The sequence below is a fragment of the Larimichthys crocea genome, unplaced genomic scaffold (genome assembly GCF_000972845.2).
Source record: "Larimichthys crocea isolate SSNF unplaced genomic scaffold, L_crocea_2.0 scaffold33, whole genome shotgun sequence".
Taxonomy (NCBI): Eukaryota; Metazoa; Chordata; class Actinopteri; family Sciaenidae; genus Larimichthys; species Larimichthys crocea.
The window spans coordinates 567,752-583,112 of record NW_020854355.1 but is presented as its reverse complement, the minus strand read 5'-3'; the positions used below and the strand labels follow the sequence as shown (position 1 = coordinate 583,112).

General features: G+C 50.0%; 2 protein-coding genes across 5 annotated transcripts; one reads left to right on the top strand and one right to left on the bottom strand.

The window, feature by feature from the left end:
* The first annotated feature begins 3,703 nt into the window (after nucleotides 1-3,703).
* Nucleotides 3,704-7,717, top strand: LOC104938471 (keratin, type I cytoskeletal 13). The gene is made up of 7 exons (XM_019268863.2): nucleotides 3,704-4,244; nucleotides 5,542-5,624; nucleotides 6,456-6,612; nucleotides 6,691-6,852; nucleotides 6,957-7,082; nucleotides 7,170-7,408; nucleotides 7,496-7,717. Exons 1-7 carry the CDS (start codon nucleotides 3,774-3,776, stop codon nucleotides 7,560-7,562), a joined length of 1,305 nt encoding a protein of 434 aa, XP_019124408.2. The 5' UTR covers nucleotides 3,704-3,773; the 3' UTR covers nucleotides 7,563-7,717.
* A 1,942-nt stretch (nucleotides 7,718-9,659) lies between these two features.
* On the bottom strand, nucleotides 9,660-14,982 carry si:dkeyp-113d7.1 (zinc finger protein 260). Of its 4 annotated transcripts, none has more exons than XM_027276307.1 (4): nucleotides 14,787-14,953; nucleotides 13,739-13,822; nucleotides 12,788-13,444; nucleotides 9,660-11,128 (listed from the first exon to the last, which is right to left on the bottom strand). In XM_027276307.1, exons 3-4 carry the CDS (start codon nucleotides 13,259-13,261, stop codon nucleotides 10,055-10,057), a joined length of 1,548 nt encoding a protein of 515 aa, XP_027132108.1. In that variant the 5' UTR covers nucleotides 13,262-13,444; nucleotides 13,739-13,822; nucleotides 14,787-14,953; the 3' UTR covers nucleotides 9,660-10,054. The 4 variants fall into 4 exon arrangements, with proteins under 4 accessions (XP_027132108.1, XP_027132109.1, XP_019124407.1 ...); XM_027276308.1 differs by having other exon boundaries at nucleotides 13,739-13,819; XM_019268862.2 differs by lacking the exons at nucleotides 13,739-13,822; nucleotides 14,787-14,953 and adding an exon at nucleotides 14,960-14,982.
* Between the last annotated feature and the right edge of the window lie 379 nt (nucleotides 14,983-15,361).

Below are 15,361 nucleotides of genomic sequence, written 5' to 3'. Positions count from 1 at the left end.
CTCTCTGTTCGCTGTTGACCTGCACTGTTCGCTGTTGACCTGCACTGATTCTGAGCTTCAACAGTTTCATGCTAAACAACAGCTGACTGGAACAGTTTCTGTCACGGTGGAGTTCATCCGTAAAAGGTGGAGTAGATCTGCTTTGACAAGGAGTGTGTGTGTGTGTGTGTGTGTGTGTGTGTGTGTGTGTGTGAGTGAGTTTCTGTTATCACTGACTGAATGTCATTGTTAGATTTGATTGACAGATGGTTTACAGAGCTTAAGCTTCATTAAGAGGCGAGCTGAGCTGAGCCGGGCCGGGCCGGGCCGGGCTGAGGTGTGGTCGCAGGTTAAAGAGTGAACAGAGAGAAACAGCTGAGTCACTGTCGATGGATGATCGTGAATCTTTGGACCTGCTCGTGATGAATTGATGAATATCAGCCCAGTATGGATCATACACTGAGCCTGGCCCTCGTCATGTGTAACTGTGAGTCTGTGAGAAACTGATCTCAGAGCAGCTTCAGCCGTGCAGTGAACTCTGACCTCCCTCCTGCTGTCACTAAATCTCACTGACACTTAGTTATTTCACTTTGCCCGTAGCTGATATTAATGATGCATACCTGCAGTCATGCATGCACAGGCATCCACAAATCACTGCAGCGTTCAGCTCTGAGTGCTTCACTGGCTGCAGGGCTGAAGCGTACATGTGACGGCAGATCAGGCCCATCAATCAGATCCACGTCTTTATTTCTCACATGACGCTGCCAGATCGACTAACAAAGCTCTGTTCACACCACGGGATTTATTCCATCTGAACACACACACATCATTCATCCAGACTGCTTTTCAAATCCTAATCCTGCAGCACACAGCACGGCCTCCCGGATAGATTCATACATTCATAGCTATAGATACATAGATAGAGTTTCACACCTTCTCACGGAGCTCAGTAACTTTCCTCTGACCTGTGATCAGCTGAACGGTGTCTCTGTCATTCGTACGTCTGTTCTCACACTATGTAACTTTGGGCTCCGGGTCGGGAGAAGTACGTAACGCTTTACGGCACTAAGTCACACAGCAGCAACTATTTCACTGATTCTGGTGAAACTGGATCATATTTTATGGAGGAAATGTTTTCTGGTTTTCCCTCTGATGTCCTCCGGCTGCTCCGCCTCAACTCTCTGTGATTTACAGAGTTTATGATGGACAGTGAAGTAAACTGCTGACAGCTGTAGCTCAGTTCGTCAGCTTGGCGGTGAGCTCAGAGCGACGGGTACCCGTCGCTCTGAGCTCACCGCCAAGCTGACGAACTGAGTGTTTGTACCACAGGTGTTATGGACGACCAGGAAGAAGAAGAGGAGGAGGAGGGGCAGTATAGCCACCAGTGTCGTGCCAGAATCAGAGCTGGGCAATGTGAGCGGGCTCAGCAGGCTCGGTGGTCACAGCTAACTCCTGTTTGTATTTGTTAATCTAAGTCTAAGGGCAGAGTCTGGAGGACGGTCCCTGGATCTGAAAGCATGTTTCCTTCGGTTGTTATTGATCTGATTGATATTCACAAACATTCAGAGACTTTGTCCTCAGCCTGTCCTGCAGTGGCATCGGGGTTCAAAGAGTTAAAGCTCCGCCTGCATCACTGCCTCATGTTGTTTTGATGGGGACGTGAAATGAGGACAGGTGTTGACAGGTGGTGTTGACAGGTGGTGTTGACAGGTGGTGTTGATGGATGCACAGAGGCAGTCGAGCAGCTCTGTCATTCCTTCTGTTCATACTATCCGTCCTTATCACTGACTGATTAAAGGACGCCCTGCTTGAGCTAACTCTGATTCGGTGGCTGTTAACTGTCCGTCCTGTCTCTTTGCAGGTTGCTATGCCGACAGGCGTCACGGCTGCAGGTTGCCTGCCTCAAGACTTTAGCAGCTAATGTTGTCTGTGATGCTGACTCCTGTTTGAAGGCAACGAAGCAAAGCTGGAACTGAGCATTCCTCCCTACGGAGCCAACGAGCAATGAGTCACCAAAGTTACAAACACATATCAACCCTTTAGTTTGTAATAAGAATCTTTCATGAACGTTATTGAAATGTTTTGGAGGAACCACCAGCCACAGCTGACCTGACGTCCGCCACCACAATCCTATGGCCGGCCCTGGTTACTTCCCACCACTGTTTAGTTGTAATCGAGTACTTTTACTTAAATAAAGATCTGAATCTGAATATTCCCACCACTGTTCCTGTGTGTACAGTTGCATGCATGCAGGAGACGTTAATGAGAAAGTGAGTGTATGATTATCATGCCTGGGTGGTTCAAACGGTTAACATTGTAAACACATAGCACAGCCCAACTGCACGTCTCCATGGCAACACAACAAACTGACTCTCACCTGGGGCCGTTTTCCCACAATGTATACCTGAAACAGGGCGTTGACAGGTGAGCGAGCTCGGTGCCAGGTGCATCAGTCACAGCAAGCTTTTTGTACCGAGAGAGAAAAAGTACAACGCCAGCAGCAACGAGATTTATACGGCTCACGTGTCACATGGAGGGCAGAGGGGGCGGGGCACTTATGTAAAAGTACGACCCGTGGCCCACTTCATACCTCTAACTAAACTTTTATTTGACAGCTTTTCTTCACATTATCTACATAAAATATAATGACATGAGAAACACATTAACGCAACTAGTCTGTGGACCTGACATGGTACTGCTTCGTTGCAACTTGCAGGTCTTGACTCTGCACTAGTCTTGAGACTTGCAGGTCTTGATGTGGCACTAGTCTTGAGACTTGCAGGTCTTGATGTGGCACTAGTCTCGAGACCTGCAGGTCTTTATTTGGCACTAGTCTCGAGACTTGCAGGTCTTGATGTGGCACTAGTCTTCAGACTTGCAGGTCTTTATTTGGCACTAGTCTTGAGACTTGCAGGTCTTGATGTGGCACTAGTCTCGAGACTTGCAGGTCTTGACTCGGCACTAGTCTTCAGACTTGCAGGTCTTTATTTGGCACTAATCTCGAGACTTGCAGGTCTTTATTTGGCACTAGTCTTCAGACTTGCAGGTCTTGATTCTGCACTAGTCTCGAGACTTGCAGGTCTTGACTCGGCACTAGTCTTGAGACTTGCAGGTCTTGACTCGACACTAGTCTTGAGACTTGCAGGTCTTGACCCTGCACTAGTCTTGAGACTTGCAGGTCTTGACTCGGCACTAGTCTTGAGACTTGAGGGTCTTGACTCGGCACTAGTCTTGAGACTTGCGGGTCTTGACTTGCTGGCTTTTGTAAAATCTTCATCTGAACATGCTCCACAATAATGTGCAATAATAAATAAAAATATACAAAATAAATTATGCAAAAACCTAAATCAGACGTTCAGGGTCCAGCCCAGTCCAGCTCGGTCCTCTTTGGATCAGTGTGGTCTGGTTTGAGGGTTCATGGGTTCAGGGGGTTTTGAAGCCTGAAGAAAATTCCTGCAGTTGAATTTACGACGTGGCTCAACATATAGATCATAACAGAACCAGTTTTATGACATGACTGTTCAGTAAAAAGCAGTTTATCATTCTTATATGAATATTTGAGTTCTGTAAAAGAAATGTCATAAAAGTATCACGGACATACTTTAAAACCACCTGGGGACTGTCCTCAGTTACTCAGTTACATTCCTGATCTGGGGGTGTGGTGTTGACCGCGCCCCTCACCTGCGGCTCAGCCCACCTGTGCACCTTTAAAAGATGCAAACTGATCCGACTCAGCTCACTTCTCTCCTTCTCCCTCCACCGCAGACAGACCAACCTCCTCATCTCTCTCCATCATGACGATGATGTACTCTCGGAGCGCTGTGGGTGGCGGCCCCGCCAGCATGCGCATGAGCTCCTACAGCGTGTCCGGAGGAGCAGGAGGCGCTGGTGGCATCAGGGTCTCCCAGGCCAGCAGGAGCTTCTCTGCTGGTGGCGGTGGAGCTTTTGGTTCAGCTGCAGGTTTTGGTGGAGGTTCAGGTGCAGGTTTTGGTGCAGGTGCAGGTTTTGGTGGAGGTGCAGGTTTTGGTGCAGGTGCAGGCTTTGGCAGCGGCGCAGCAATGGACGACAGCCTCATCGGCAACGAGAAGTTCACCATGCAGAACCTGAACGACCGCCTGGCCACCTACCTGGCCAAGGTGGCGGCACTGGAGAAGGCCAACGCCGAGCTGGAGCTGAAGATCAGGCAGTTTGTGGAGAGCAAAGTCGGCCCCAGCACCAAGGACTTCGGCGCCTTCTACGTCACCATCACAGAGCTCCAGGGCAAGGTGAGGAACAGGGGCAGCATGGGAAATGGTGTTCAGAGACTCTCAGTCCTGCTGGAAGTCATCGTTAATGTCTTTAGAACAAACGGCACTCTTTGGCCTCCATATATAACAACTATAAAGGCAGTTCTGTAATCTGAGGCACTGAAGGCTGAACCTGGGTCGACCACACCTGATCCAGGTGAGTCTGACCACACCTGATCCAGGTGAGTCTGACCACACCTTCAACATGACGTCACCTTGTCTGTTTAAAAAAATGTAAATTGATTAATGAATTAATTCATCAGGGCAGTTTTAGAAAAGAAAAAAACAGATTTATTAATTAAAAATTAAAATAACTAACAGCTGCTGTGATTGGTCGGAGTCGTGTGTCTGAACGATCTGATTGGCTGGAGGTGACTCAAAGGTGAAATCATCTTGTCGACAAATAAAACTTCAAAACAGAAAACTAAAATGAACGAATCGAACGCACCTGATCCAGGTGTTAGTGATCAGGTGTGAGTGATCAGGTGTGAGTGATCAGGTGTTAGTGATCAGGTGTGAGTGATTCAGGTGTGAGTGATCAGGTGTGAGTGATCCAGGTGTGAGTGATTCAGGTGTGAGTGATTCAGGTGTGAGTGATCCAGGTGTTAGTGATCCAGGTGTGAGTGATCAGGTGTGAGTGATCAGGTGTGAGTGATTCAGGTGTGAGTGATCAGGTGTGAGTGATCCAGGTGTGAGTGATCCAGGTGTGAGTGATCCAGGTGTTAGTGATCAGGTGTGAGTGATCAGGTGAGGCTGCCACACAGATGTTATTTTTAGATAAACTCTGCGCTGTGATTGGTCAGAGTCACAAGGCTGTAAAATCTGACAGCTTAAAAAAAGTTTAGTGTCAAAGTGTTTCAGAGTGTTCAGAGTTAGTTTGCTGCAAAAATCCAAAACACATTTTATAAAATATATAAATGATTTTTTACTTTTTTAATTTGAATAAACTCGAAACCTGCAGAGCTCATCATGTTCATGTCTTCATCATGTTCATGTCTTCATCATGTTCATGTCTTCATCATGTCTTCATCATGTCTTCATCATGTTCATATCTTCATCATGTTCATGTCTTCATCATGTTCATGTCTTCATCATGTCTTCATGTGTCTTCATCGTGTCTTCATCGTGTCTTCATCATGTCTTCATCATGTCTTCATCATGTCTTCATGTGTCTTCATCATGTTCATATCTTCATCATGTCTTCAACATGTCTTCATGTGTCTTCATCATGTCTTCATCATGTTCATATCTTCATCATGTCTTCATGTGTCTTCAGATCCAGGACGCCATCCTCGCCAAAGGAACAGTGCTGCTGAGCATCGACAACGCCAAGCTGGCTCAGGACGACTTCAGAGTGAAGTCAGTAAATCTTTAATTAATAATCCATCATTAATTATCAGGAAATCAATCAGAGGTATGAGTTCAGACAGACAGACAGGTACAGACAGACAGACAGGTACACACAGACAGACAGGTACAGACAGACAGACAGGTACAGACAGACAGGTACAGACAGACAGACAGGTACAGACAGACAGACAGGTACAGACAGACAGACAGGTACAGACAGACAGACAGGTACAGACAGACAGACAGGTACAGACAGACAGACAGGTACAGACAGACAGACAGGTACAGACAGACAGACAGGTACAGACAGACAGACAGGTACAGACAGACAGACAGGTACAGACAGACAGACAGGTACAGACAGACAGACAGGTACAGACAGACAGACAGGTACAGACAGACAGACAGGTACAGACAGACAGACAGGTACAGACAGACAGACAGGTACAGACAGACAGACAGGTACAGACAGACAGACAGGTACAGACAGCATCAGTTAAAATCAGCAGTGTTGCTCCCTCTGCTGGACAAATCACAGAAAAACCAACAAACATTTAAAATCAAAAGTTTTAAAAATAAAATAAATCATTTAACTCAAATTTAGATTTGACGTTTGTTCAAATTTAAAGTTTTTATTTATTATTTTAAATCTTTAAAACATGTTTAAGCTGAGAGCTGCAGCTTCATGTCAAACGCTCATGTGACTTTTTGACCCTCTCCTGATGCCGTCCTCACCTGATGCCGTCCTCACCTGATGCCGTCCTCTCTTGATGCCGTCCTCACCTGATGCCGTCCTCACCTGATGCCGTCCTCACCTGATGCCGTCCTCACCTCCTCCAGGTTTGAGAACGAGCTGTCGATGCGTCAGTCGGTGGAGGCTGACATCGCCGGGCTCAAGATGCTCATGGGAGAACTTGGCGTGGCGAAGACCGACCTGAGCATGCAGATCGACAGCCTGACGGAGGAGCTGGTGTCCATGAAGAAGAACCACGAGGAGGTACGACAAGGATCCGATTCTCTGGTTCTGACAGGTTCTGTTCACACCTGACTGACCTCAGCCTTCTTCCTCCTGCAGGACCTATTATCCATGCGCACTCAGATGAGCGGTCAGGTGAACGTGGAGGTGGACGCCGCTCCTCAGGAGGACCTCACAAGGATCATCGAGGAGGTCAGAGAACACTACGAGGCCGTCGCCGCCAAGAGCCGCAAAGACCTGGAGAGCTGGTACCAGACACAGGTGAGGGCGACGCCCGTCAGCTGACCTGACTCTGAACGCTTGGTTTAAGGACTTTGGTGACGCCTGCCTGTCTGTCTGTCTGTCTGTCTGTCTGTCCTCCTCAGTCCGAGTCCATCACAAAGGAGGTGGCAGCCACAGAGATGACGCTGAAGACGACGACCACAGAAGTGAAGGAGGTGAAGAGCCAGCTTCAGGGTCTGGAGATCGAGCTCCAATCACAGCTCAGCATGGTGAGTGCACGCCGCTAACTAATGCTAATGTTAGCTGTCCTCTGTCCTCTAACCCGTCTGTCCTCTAACCCGTCTGTCCTCCTGCAGAAAGCGTCTCTTGAAAGCAGCCTGGCTGAGATCCAGAGCCGCTACGGCATGCAGATGAGCGGCTTCCAGATGCAGGTGAGCAGCATGGAGGAGCAGCTGGTGCAGCTCAGGGCCGACCTGGAGAGACAGGGGCAGGAGTACCAGATGCTGCTGGACATCAAGACCAGGCTGGAGATGGAGATCGCCGAGTACAGGAGGCTGCTGGACGGAGAGGGACTCGGAGTCGGAGTTGGACTCGGGTAAACATGGGAAACCAATCACAGCTTAAACTCTTCCTCGTCATCATCATCGCTCTTTTCTAACTTCCTGTCACGTCTCTTCCTCAGATCTTCCTCTTCCTCCACCACCACCACCACCACGGTCATCACAAAGGTCATCGAGGAGACCATCTGAGGACACTCCCGTCTGTCTGAGCCGTCATGGAGGCGTCACGATGAAGAGCTGTCCTCTTCGTCACTTCACTGCCCTGTAACTGATCATGATGATCGAGGAAACGTTCATCTGATCCAACAAAGCTTCTCCAATAAAACTCAAACTAACTTCATCAACGAGGTGTTTGTGCTGTTACTGAGTAATCTCATTACTTCAGGATTATTACAGATGCATAAAGACTGCTTCAGATTCATCATGACATAACGAGTTATTGATTAATGATCAGCTGCTGATGTTAATTAACAGTAATAATTATGATGATTAACATGAACACATCGTCAGGTTGAGACGTGATAATATTTCAATAGAGTTTTAGAGACTTTCAGCTCATTGTTTCTGGAGAACATTCGTGATTCGGTTGTCAGAGACTCGTTAAGGGTCGTCAGACTCGTTAAGGGTCGTCAGAGACTCGTTAAGGGTCGTCAGACTCGTTAAGGGTCGTCAGAGACTCGTTAAGGCTCAGTTGTCTCAGGTGATCTTAACGACTCTGACGATAGTGGTCACAACAACATATTGAGCACTAATTAATCAAGTGATCGATCGTTGGTTAGTCAGAACTGAAGAAGCTCCAAACAGTCCAGCTGACCCAGACTGAAGCTGTTTGAAGATGACCTGGATGAGCGAGAACCTTCAGACTAGATTAATGTTTAGATTTAAAATTCATATTTTACATCAGGAGGTGAATTAAAGAGAATATAAACACAAACAGAAGTCATGAAGGGTCGAGTCTCTGCTGCTGCGTTCAAGTTCAGCTTTTAAAATCAGAAATAATAACCAATGTTTTTATAAGAGTGAATCTAACTTCATCCAGCAGATGTCGCCGTGTCGACCTCATCAATGGTTCTGTTAAGGTTCTGTTTAGGTTTGCAGAGCTGCCTCCTGATGTGACAAACAGAGTCCAAAGGTCAAAGGTCGTCATGTCATTAGTTTCTTTAATAATTCTTCTGGTACAAGATGTTGCATCACTTTTTGTCTTTTCGCAGTTTTTTTTTAAATTTTATTAATTTTTTTTAGGAATGACATTATCAATAAAGATTTGTACACAGTGAGCGATCTGGACCTGGACAGTCCGGAGGGTCCGGGTGGGGTGCTGGGTTCCTTTGTGCTGATGTGTTTGGTCCTGTCGGATCCCCACGGCTCTGAAAACTGAGTTTAACGGAATGATTCGAAGGAATGTCGTCAGCAGATTATCATCACCGAGTCCTGATCCATCAATACTGGTCAATAAAAAAGATCTAAATGAACAATACAGTAACAGAGGACGCCTGCGAGTACCCACACGGGGACAATACTAGTACACTGGCAGAGAGTACTCAAACAAGTACTCGAGTATGTTTGGCAAAAGTATTTAAACCCGACTGAGGACGAGAAGCAGAACCCCGACAACTGAGGACTGAAGGCGAGAGAGAGGTCGACCATCAGAGGAAGGTAAAGTTTCCTGAAATCAGACGAACAAAAAAAAAAAAAAGTATTTTTTTTATTTGTTACGTCAAATTTAAAATAAAACGAATAAAAATCTCATTAAAAGTTAAAAACTGAAGAATGTAATCTGACCTGAGGCGGACTAACGAAGCCCGTTAACTGAAACCTGACACCTGTGACCACACCCACCTGTCAGTCAAAGCGTCCACGCTCTTAACCCTGCATAACTTTAAGCCTTAATATAATGTGAACAGGTGAGTTGTATATAAATTCACCCTCAGTACAGTTGTCATGAACGGGGAAATTAGCTACAGAGACCAAAACTGTTTTTTGTACCAGGCTGTAAACATGTTTATTTCTGCTGTGAAGTTGGACATTTGGACATGGGGACTTATGGAGACTGACTCACTGCTGGAGCCAGCCCCAGGTGGACGTTAGAGGAACTGCAGGTTGAGTGACGCTTGATTTCTTAATGTTAGCAAGCTAATGCTAAGCTAAAGTGTTGCGCCTCCTTGTGGTCCGGAGGAGGAATTACATGGATCATGTAGACTAAACTCATGTACTTATACACTCTGAAGTGTACTCATCACGTGTACTTGTACTCGTGTACTTGTACTCGCTCTGCTTCAGGAAGCGCCTGATGAAACCTCTCTGATGGGTCGTGGTCAGTAGACGGGGTTCTGGTTCTGGAGCTGCTGGTTCTGGTTCAGTAAAAAACAAACAAACAAACAAACAAAGTACTCACACGCGGTTACTGAAGTATTTGTGCTTGTGTCTCAGTAAGTACTCCAAAAATAAGTACTGGGTCCTGGTTGTGGTTCTGGTCCTGGACCAGGTGAGAGATCAGTATCACAGACACACAGTACGACATGAACACACACACACGGACGCTTGCATAAGTCGACCCCGCCCACAGATACGATGCAAAAGTATGAAAACGTAAAAAAGTCGTAAAGGAAAAGAAATATATCGCATTTATAAAAAAGAGGAATAATACTTTGTTTTTCCGAGAGGTTAAAGGTCGTCGAGTTCTAGCTGCTGTCCGAGCCCACGGTGCTGCTGCTGCTGCTGCTCGCCGTGTCGGCCCGCTCGCGTTTGTGGATCTGCTCGTGCGCTTTGAGGTGACCCGATTGGCTGAAAGTCTTGCCACAGTGGGGGCAGGCGTACGGCCGCTCGCCCGTGTGGATCTGCTGGTGAGCCTTCAGGTGTCCGAGGCGTCCGAAGCTCTTCCCGCACTGCGTGCAGCCGAACGGCCGCTCGCCCGAGTGGATCTTCTCGTGGGTCTTTAAGACGCCCGAGTTGCTGAAAGTCTTCCCGCACTGCGAGCAGGTGAAGGGCTTCTCGCCCGTGTGGATCTGGACGTGGTTGCGGTAGCTGGTCTCTTTGCTGAAGCTCTTGCCGCAGTGCTGGCAGCAGAACGGCCGCTCGCCCGTGTGGCTCAGCTGATGCGCCTTCAGCTCCTTCGATTGGCCGAAGCTCTTCCCGCAGGTGACGCAGATGAACGGCCGCTCGCCGGTGTGCAGCCGCTGGTGCGAGCGCAGGTCGTCGGCCTTGGTGAAGCCTTTGGGGCAGTGCGCGCACACGTACGGCTTCTGGCCCGTGTGGATCAGCTGGTGTCGTTTGAGGTTTCCCGCCTGGCCGAAGCTCTTGCCGCACTGCGAGCAGGTGTACGGCCGCTCGCCGGTGTGGATGCGTTGGTGAGTCTTCAGGTTTCCCAGCGTGCTGAAGTTCTTCCCGCACTGCGTGCACGAGAACGGCTTCTCGCCCTGCATGTTCCGAGGTTTCCTCACCGTCGGGTTCTGGCTTTTGGTCGTGACCGTCAGACCGGCGGTCGCCGCCGCCACCTCGGCCGCCGTCTTCCCCTCGTGAGCTGGCTGCAGCTCGTACAGCGCCCCCCCTCCGAACTCGGCGTCCAGTTTACCGATGCCGTCCATCAGCAGCGCGTCGGGGCGGAGCTTGTTGAGCTCGGTGCGCAGCTCGGCCATGTGGATGGACTCCAGCCCGTTGTGCTGCAGGTGGTGAGACATGGCGCTCGACTCGGTGGTGTAATAACACTGAAGATCCACGTGGTGGTCCGACTTGATGTACTCCAGAGTGTCCGTCACCTGACACACACACACACACACACACACACACACACACACACACAGTGTTAAACATTTCCAGAATACTTTAAAATACTCAGATAAATATACTTTGTACTCGATTACTTTTGTCTGACAACTGACAGCCGTTCGTTTTTCGTCCTGTCCAATGAGAAAACAGTGAGGTTGTCATGGTAACAGCGATCAAAGTTCTGATTGTAGTTCAAAGAAAAAATAATGAATTTTTATTTCTCTTAAAATCAACAAAAAACTGATTCAGGATCTGGATCAGGATCTGGATCAGGATCAGGATCAGGACCTGGACCAGGTTTATCTGCAGGTGAGCTGAGTTTGTCAGTTTGTTGAAACGGACGGTCCAATCAGAGCTGAAGCTCACCACAGGAAGTGGACTTTGTTGGACCGGAACACTGAGACAACCTCCAGACAACCTTTAGACAACCTCCAGAGAACCTTTAGACAGCCTCCAGAGAACCTTTAGAAAACCTACAGACAACCTCCAGAGAACCTTTAAACAACCTCCAGAAAACCTTCAGAGAACCTTTAGAAAACCTCCAGAGAACCTTTAGACAACCTTCAGACAACCTCCAGACAATCTATAGACAAACCTCCAGAGAACCTTCAGAGAACCTTTAGAAAACCTCCAGAGAACCTTCAGAGAACCTTTAGACAACCTCCAGACAACCTTTAGACAACCTCCAGACAACCTTTAGACAACCTCCAGAGAACCTTCAGACAACCTCCAGACAACCTTTAGACAACCTATAACCTCCAGAGAACCTTCAGAGAACCTTTAGAAAACCTCCAGAGAACCTTTAGAAAACCTCCAGAGAACCTCTAGACAACCTCCAGAGAACCTTCAGAGAACCTTTAGACAACCTCCAGAGAACCTTTAGACAACCTCCAGAGAACCTTTAGAAAACCTTCAGAGAACCTTTAGACAACCTCCAGAGAACCTTTAGAAAACCTTCTGACAACCTTTAGACAACCTCCAGAGAACCTTTAGACAACCTCCAGAGAACCTTTAGAAAACCTTCAGACAACCTTTAGACAACCTCCAGAGAACCTTTAGAGTTTTTTTAAAATCACTGAAGCGGCTGTTTGTTGTTGAAGTCAAACTGTGTGTGTGACGTCTTCACCTGGTCCAGGTGTGTTCGTGTGTCCAGGTGTGTCCAGGTGTTTAGGTGTGTTCATGTGTCCAGGTGTGTTCATGTGTCCAGGTGTGTTCATGTGTGTCCAGGTGTGTTCATGTGTGTTCATGTGTGCAGGTGTGTTCATGTGTGTCCAGGTGTGTTCATGTGTGTTCATGTGTGTCCAGGTGTGTTCATGTGTTCATGTGTCCAGGTGTGTTCATGTGTCCAGGTGTGTTCATGTGTGTTCATGTGTGCAGGTGTGTTCATGTGTGTTCATGTGTGCAGGTGTGTAGGTGTGTTCATGTGTGTCCAGGTGTGTTCATGTGTGTTCATGTGTGTTCATGTGTGTTCATGTGTTCATGTGTGTTCATGTGTGTTCATGTGTGTTCATGTGTCCAGGTGTGTTCATGTGTCCAGGTGTGTTCATGTGTGTTCATGTGTGTTCATGTGTCCAGGTGTGTTCATGTGTGCAGGTGTGTCCATGTGTGTTCAGGTGTCCAGGTGTGTTCATGTGTCCAGGTGTGTTTACCTGGGAGATGTAGTCGAACACGGAGCTGGGCTCGTAGTGGGACTTGTAGTCGAGCTCTGAGACGTCGGCGTGGTGGAAGTGTCCCAGGTGGTGGTTGCCGTGGTGACCGTGATGCTCAGACTTGATGTAGTCGAGGCCGCTGATCTCCATCTTGATCTGGTCCTGGCCCAGCTCGGCGGTGGACAGCGGCTGGATCTCGGACAGGTCCACGGTCCGGATGGGCTCCAGCTCGCCGTCCTCCGGCTCGCTCTTCACACACGGCAGCATCACGAGCGGCTCCACGATTTCCGCCGCCAGCGAGCTGAGCGTGGGCGTGGGGCAGTCAGACGACAGCAAGGCCAGCGTCGGCGCCGGAGCCGAGGAGGCGGGCCCCGGGCCGCAGTCCACCTGCAGGGAGGCGTCCAGAGGCGGCGGAGGCGAGCCGCACTCAGGCGGCAAGCCGAGGCTCAAACACTCAGTCTCTAAGTCTGTCATGGTGAGGGGCGGAGCTAAACCTCCTCACCTTTCTCTGGTTCAACACCTGTCCTGAAGGATCGATGAGGTCACTAAGCTCCTCCTCCTCTGAAGGCTGCCGGTCCTGAGAGGGGAGGAGCCGGGAGGTCCCTGAGCGTCTCCTCGCCGCGCTGATGTCACCACCCACAGCTGACTGGGACCAGCCTATCAGGAGAGAGAGAGGACAGGAAGTGAAGTGGAGCCGGTGTCGTGCCAGAACCGGAGCCGGACTGGACCGGTGTATTGTGGATCATGTTAGCTGCTGAACTACTAGAAGAGAAAAAGGAGAGAGCGAGCGCTGATGGAAACACGGCGACCAAACGTTTTCAAGTCCTGGTCTTGATCCTGGTCCTGGACCAGGATCAAGACCAGGACCTGTTCAGGCTCATGTGTTTGGACCCGAGACGCAGGGGTTCGAGCCTGTGCACCACCGTGCCCTTCAAAATAAAAGACATGAACCTTGTTTCCTCCGCTTTAACGTCCAGAACCGCGGCCCGACCCACGAACGTGCATGTCCTGATCCAGTCGGTCACATTTTGGCTGCTGGGTCAGACACAGACAGACAGGTAACAGGTTGTTTACATGTTTTATTGTGACAGTCTCACCTGTAAGCTGTCTCCCTGCACGCTGATTGGCTTGTTCATTAATTAAAAATAACGCCACCCAGCAGCTAATTAAAGCCCCCCCCCCCTGCAGAGGAGGTGCAGCTCTTTGTTTGTGCTGCAGGTTCGGTTCGGTTCGGACACACACACAGAAAAGTTTGCAGCTTCAAACTACCGACAACTTTTCACTGGTTTACCCGCAGAGCAAGACGCCGAGGCCGGGCAGCAGCAGCAGCAGCTGCCCGGCCTCGGCAGCAGCCTGCGGGGTGCGGGGTGAGCGTGCGGGGCTCACCTGGCTCAGGTAGCCCCCTTTTTCAAACTCGCCACGCAGCCTCCGCACGAACCGACAGACTCCGAGAATCTGGCGGTGATTGTCTCTGCTGTGTCCGCTTCATCTGAACACCTCCACCTGCCTGCTCGGGCAGCACCGGCTCGGAGCTCCGCAGCTCGTCGGTGTCGCGGTGAAAAGCGCAGCTGGTGGCGGCGGGAGGCGCGCGCCGAGCGGCCGCGCTGCGTACAAAGACGGGGCAGGATGCCACGGAGCGCGGCGGCTAGCAGGGGCCATCTTGTTTATCACGGACGACGAAGCTAAGCTAAGCTAAGCTAAGCTAACTAGCGGGGCTAGCTGCGTTAGCATGCGGGAGAAAGTGAGAGTGACGCCGGGCGGAGAGGCGCGGAGCCGGGCAGCGGGCAGCGGAGGCCCGGCTCCCCGGCTCCTGCCTCGGACACTTTCTGCGTTTCTCCCGCCGGCCGCGCGCCGCGGGGAGCGGCTGACAGGGTCCGCGAGCCGACAGGCGGTCATTATCTGTCAGAGAAGCAGGAAACCGAGCCGAGCCGAGCCGAGCCGAGCCGGGACAGCGGACGCAGAGCAGGCTGCAGTAACGGCGGGGAGAGCGGTACGTTACCTGCGGGCGGTCCGGTTCATGGCTCGGCTGTTCCTCGGTTCGTCACTTGTAGCTGACTCCGCCGGACCCGCCACGTCCACCTCGGCAGAACACCCGCCGCCTCTCCGCCTCTCCTCCTCTCCTCCCTCTATCACTGACTAATTCCGCTCCCTCCTTCCCTCCCTCCTTCTTACCTTCTCTCCTCCCTCCTTCCTTCTCTCCTTCTCTCCTCCTTCCTTCTCTCCTTCCTTCTCTCCTTCTCTCCTCCTTCCTTCTCTCCTCCCTTCTCTCCTTCCTTCTCTCCTCCTTCCTTTTCTCCTTCCTGCCTGCCCACTGGCCGCTCGTGCGCGTGCGCGTGCGCGTCCTGGCGGCGGGTACGAAGGTAACTACGGCAACGGAAGGTGGGTTAGTTTGAGGAGTCGCGCGCAGCACTACGAGCGGGCACGCGCGCGACACATTGTTACAGGATGATGATCGTCAGCTCGCGCTGTTTGATCTGTCAGCTCCACGCGCCTGATGTTCTGCTGATGTTCTTCTAATGTTCTTCTAATGTTCTTCTAATGTTCTTCTGCTGATGTTCTTCTAATGTTCTGTTG

Bases quoted from the DNA above. Each gene is read 5' to 3' on its own strand.
- LOC104938471 (XM_019268863.2), top strand. From the start codon at position 3,774: ATGACGATGATGTACTCTCGGAGCGCTGTGGGTGGCGGCCCCGCCAGC. The intron at 6,613-6,690 runs GTACGACAAGGA...TTCCTCCTGCAG, and splicing joins TGAAGAAGAACCACGAGGAG to GACCTATTATCCATGCGCAC. The intron at 7,409-7,495 runs GTAAACATGGGA...TCTCTTCCTCAG, and splicing joins GGAGTCGGAGTTGGACTCGG to ATCTTCCTCTTCCTCCACCA.
- si:dkeyp-113d7.1 (XM_019268862.2), bottom strand. From the start codon at position 13,261: ATGACAGACTTAGAGACTGAGTGTTTGAGCCTCGGCTTGCCGCCTGAG. The intron at 11,129-12,787 runs GTAAACACACCT...TGTGTGTGTCAG, and splicing joins TGTTCGACTACATCTCCCAG to GTGACGGACACTCTGGAGTA.